Source organism: Corylus avellana, chromosome ca8 (assembly GCF_901000735.1).
Source record: "Corylus avellana chromosome ca8, CavTom2PMs-1.0".
In the NCBI taxonomy this organism is placed as follows: Eukaryota; Viridiplantae; Streptophyta; class Magnoliopsida; order Fagales; family Betulaceae; genus Corylus; species Corylus avellana.
The window spans coordinates 6,028,463-6,033,615 of NC_081548.1; the positions used below are offsets into that span (position 1 = coordinate 6,028,463).

Here is a 5,153-nt window from a genome sequence, read left to right on the forward strand (position 1 = left end):
CATGCATACTACAAACCTAACAATTTCTGGCAATCGAATAATGACATAAATAAATTTATTTGCATATGGATAATTCTATTTAATAGACTATTGTACGACTGTCATACAAGTAGTGATGAAGTGTTAGTAAAAATCACTTCTAGATAATGTAACAATAAAGATCTATTATAATAGATCTTTATTGTCACATTATCTAAATGTATGTCAGTTGTATAAGAGTCTATTAAATAACATTACTATATGTGTATTTAAAGAGTATTTATGTAAATTAGTTTTAAACATAGGTTGTTTTTGTCATTTCACATGTTTTTAACGATTTTAATTAACGCCGGGATTTTTTTTTTTTTTAAAAAAAAAATAGTGTAATGCGGCTGAACGTAACATGTGCTAGCAGTTCATCAGGGCAACTTGTGAATGAGTGCCAGCTCGTTCAATTTGGGGAAAAAGTTAATTAACCCTAGTTTAAATCTTAAATCAACATGAACAATATAGTTTCTTGGTGGAGAAAAGGACAACCAGCTGATACACCTTCTTTGCCTATTTATATCCCAAGTATGTTTGCTGGTCTCCTTGAGCAACACTAAAGTTGCCTTTATTGATTGTCATTTGTTGTTAAGTAGAGAGATATGGACATCTTCCATTTGTATCTACTTCAGCTTTTAATCCTCTGCATTTCTCTTCCCTTCATCTTCCGCATTTACAGACGCAAACCCATTTCCCTCAAGCTTACACCAGGCAGAAAAGGATGGCCTATCATAGGTGAAACTTTGGAATATGCCATGGCCAACAAAAATGGCACTCCAGAGAAATTCATAACCGATAGAATGAGAAAGTACTCAACACAAGTGTTCAGAACCTCCTTGCTTGGAGAGAACTTTGCTGTCTTTTGTGGTGCTTCTGGGAACAAGTTGTTGTTTTCAAGTGAGAACAAGCTTGTCACCACATGGTGGCCGCGCTCAATGGAGAAAATGGTGCTTTTTCCCAACTATGTTGGATATTCTGCCAAAGTAGAGACAGCCAAAATACATGCCCTTCGCCCTGAGTTTCTCAACCCAGAAGCTCTGCAACGTTACATACCTATCATGGATTCCATGTCAAAACAACACTTGGAGACAGATTGGTCCCCTTGTAAACAAGTGAAGGTTAGTTAAATCACCACTTATTTCAAAACTAAACATTTACAACACTCTTCTTCATGTGTAAGCTAAAACTCTCACTCAATAAGTAAAGTTTAACACATAAAATAGTTAACTAAAATGAATGAAGGTGAATTGACAGAAACAAGGTTCAAAATCAGGACCTTTGCTTCGATATCATATTAAATTACCACTTATTTTAAAACTTTAAGCTAACATTCTTAGAATATTTTATCTTTATTATATTTCCTTGTACATAGGCTTTATTCCCGTTTTGTTAGACTAAGTTTAGGGTTTTTTATTCCGTAATTATTGTCTCTCTATAAATAAAGAATTATATAATACAATTCAATATAGTAAAAACAACAAATATACAAGATGTACCCATACATTTTTCTCCCTTTCCGCTCTCTTTTACTTCTCTTTTATATTTTATCATTTTATATTTTTATAAAACAGTTGAATTTAATTATTTAATTAATAATAGTCTCAAACAAATGGAGCAAAGACTAATCATTTAATTTATTACAGGTTTTCCCACTGTTAAAGAAGTACACCTTTGCAGTGGCTTGTCGGCTGTTCTTGAATATCAAAGGCCACGACCAAGTATCGAGACTTGCATATCCCTTCAGTCTTGTTTCTGCTGGCCTCATATCCATTCCTATAAATCTTCCGGGCACAGCTTTCAGTCGTGCAATGAAAGGAGGCAAACTCATTCGTGAGGAGCTTCTGGGAATCATTAGAAAGCGAAAAATGGAGCTCTCAGAGAATATAGGGTCTGCACAAGTAGACTTGTTGAGTCACATGCTCCTTCGAAGGGATGAGAATGGCAGAGGAATGGAGGAGAAGGAGATCGCTCATATTATTATAGCTTTCTTCATCGCCAGCTACGATGCACTAGGTGCTGCCATTACAGTCGTCCTAAATTTTCTGTCGGAGTTTCCCCAAGTATATAGCAACGTCTTAAAAGGTAGGTTTCCAATAAATGAGACCCAACTCGAGTGAAATGAGAGGTGATTACCCAAACTTACTTGAGGAAAGACTAAGTAGCTAGAAACTTAGTAGCTGAAGACAAAGTAAAAACAATTAAAAGCGTCTTAAGATAAAACTCTACAGAGTGCTTATAAAAATCATAGTTTTTTTCTCCTATTTTATATTAAGTACATTTTAAATCGCAATACTGAACACCTTACGTTTTGTGATATATTTTAAAAACGCAGATTATTCTTATGAAATCACAATCCCAAACGCACTATAAGTGATTAAATTTACTTCTTTCAATCAGTTTAAGCTTTTCAAATAACTGGTAATTTAACTTGGTATTATAGCCAAAAGTCTTGGGATCAAACCTTGACTCGGTCAAATCACCCTATCTAAATTAAATATTTCCCGTGTTGGGCATCACTTATTAATAGAGAGTTTAAGCACACACATGATGGTGAGTATTAAAGTGTTGATTAAGTGAATAAATTTACCTAAACAACACATATATTTGCTGCTATATGGGCCGATATATAGTTCAATTTGATATAAAAGTGGTCTGTTTGGTTGACAGAACAAAAGGAGATTGCGAAGTCCAAAGGTAAGGATGAATTGTTGAATTGGGAAAACATTCAAAAGATGAAGTATTCTTGGAATGTGGCATGTGAAGCAATGAGGTTAGCACCACCTGCTCAAGGAGTATTCGGAGAGGTCATAGCTGACTTTAGTTATGCAGGTTTTACAATTCCGAAGGGATGGAAGGTATGTAACAATTATGCACATACGAGCCAACAGGGATGAAACTAGAATTTTTCGTGGGAAGGGCAAAGCATTAACGACGCTATCGCCCCGCCCCCTGGTTTTGTCCTTGCAAACCAACATAGAATTGGCTTGGGACTTACTTTTCTGAATCCAATTTCTTGCAGACGTACTGGACTGTAAATTCAACAAATAAAAATCCAGAATATTTCCCTGATCCAGAGAAGTTCGATCCTTCAAGATTTGAAGGGAAGGGGCCTCCACCATACACATTTGTACCATTTGGAGGAGGACCTCGACTGTGCCCTGGAAAGGAATATGCACGAGTAGAAATTCTCACATTCATGCATAATGTGGTGACCAAATTCAAATTGGAGAAAGTAAATCCAAATGAAAAGTTTATATACAATCTGTCCCCTATTCCAGAGAATGGTCTTCTGGTTCACTTACACCCTCTCAATAATTAGTGTCAAGAGTTGGTGCCTCAAGTTCTCAACCATGTTTAATAAAGTTTATACTAGAAGCTGTCATATCCAATAAGAGTACACCATCAGCAATAATTTGTTATCTACAGGCATGTTACATTTCAAAATACGTTGTCTTAAAAATGCTGTATTTTGTTCTTTTATATGACACTGGATTTTAATTTGATTCGTAAAAAATTTTCTTTGCCTAAGCATGTTAAATTGGTGAAGTGCTTGCTTCTTAATTACATCAGTACTCTTGTTGAAGTTTGCTTTTTCTTCCTCCGAACACAAAAAGAAATGCCATAGACAGGGTACCTGTTGGAGGGTATATTGATAACCATAAAGCATTGCAAAGGTCCTATAATGCAAAGTCAGAAATCAATTGGTAGAGACAGAGAGTTTCGACCCCAAGAATGAAATTGAAATAGCCAAGGTCCTTTACTGCAAAGTCAGTATTAAGTAACTTGATGACCGACTCAACAGCCATAGGATATGACCCAACATGAGAACCTTCTTATTGAAAATGGAGATTTAAAGATTAAATCCAAATCAGATGAAAAAACTAGAAAAAAGTAATTATATTTTCACAAAGAAAAAGAGCAAGAAATAAGGACACCATTCCATATTGCTTAAGTTTGGTAAATAAGAGAAATAATTTATCTCATGCCTCTTGTTGGGGATTTCAACCCTCACATAAGGGTAGTGGGGGTGGCTCCTCCCCACCCTTGCACACCTCTGCAAGGATAAATTTTTGTCACCCCTTATTTAAATTAAATATTTTATGTGCTGGGTCTTACCTATTAGAAGAGAGTTTGACCCCACATGTGAGGGGGAATGTTAAAGTAAATATGATTAAGTGATTAAATTTACCTCTTCCTATTAGCTTAAATATTAGGAAAATTGGTAATTTAAAAGAAACTGCATTGTTCATGTTGATTTAAGATTAAAACTATTTCAACATTCTTCTTTGTCCTGGACAATCAAAAAGAATTTTGTTTTTTGTTGGACTTGATGTCCTTATTTGAAGTCTCATGGCTGTTGGCCATGGGAGAATCTGATTAATTAGGGTTCAAAACTGAAGTAAATCATGGACCATGCACGCATCCTTTTATAGATGTAGTGATGCCCCTACGCAACATATGCAACTTCTCTAGGAGTTGGCATCTCATTGAAGAAATTCAACCTTTGGAAGTAGAGCTCGTTAGAATATATTTGAATTACTTTAAAAATTGGGGATTTGACATGGATTGCATTGCATGCATTATCTTTGGTGAAGATTAGATTAGTCTAATTTTATAGATTTGATGAGCTTGAATTACCCTAAATTAAGGATTCGAATATTTCATGTGTAAGCTATATAAATATAATGTTTTGTATTGTAAACTTATCAATTAGGAATAAGAGCAAAATGTAGCTACTTTGGCTTTATTCTATATACGTAGATTATAAACCAAACCACATAAAATTTTTGTGTTCGTTTTCTTTTATTTCCACTATCATCGTTCTTCACATTGATTATGTTTTCTTTTGCACTATGCACCACCCACTATGGGTGGATTTCACATTTTTGAAATTGATTTTTTTTTTTTTTGAAAAATTGTATTTAATCTTTCATATAATAATCAATAAGAGAGGGCAGATTGCTCTCTCAAAACAATATCACAGACATATTCAGTATTTTCATCCTGCCACATCCTATCTATGACATGTCTAATCGCCATTTTGGCTAACCCATGAGCAGCCGTATTAGCCTCTCGCTTCACATGTCTAACCCACCACCTATGACATTTTTTCCTTAGACATTTTCACA

General features: G+C 34.9%; 1 protein-coding gene across 1 annotated transcript; it reads left to right on the forward strand.

The window, feature by feature from the left end:
* The first annotated feature begins 607 nt into the window (after window positions 1-607).
* On the forward strand, window positions 608-3,499 carry LOC132190436 (beta-amyrin 6-beta-monooxygenase-like). Its single transcript, XM_059605427.1, has 4 exons — window positions 608-1,142; window positions 1,668-2,106; window positions 2,692-2,879; window positions 3,044-3,499. The coding sequence occupies exons 1-4, from the start codon at window positions 627-629 to the stop codon at window positions 3,341-3,343; spliced, it is 1,443 nt and encodes a 480-aa protein (XP_059461410.1). The 5' UTR covers window positions 608-626; the 3' UTR covers window positions 3,344-3,499.
* The last annotated feature ends 1,654 nt before the right edge of the window (window positions 3,500-5,153 follow it).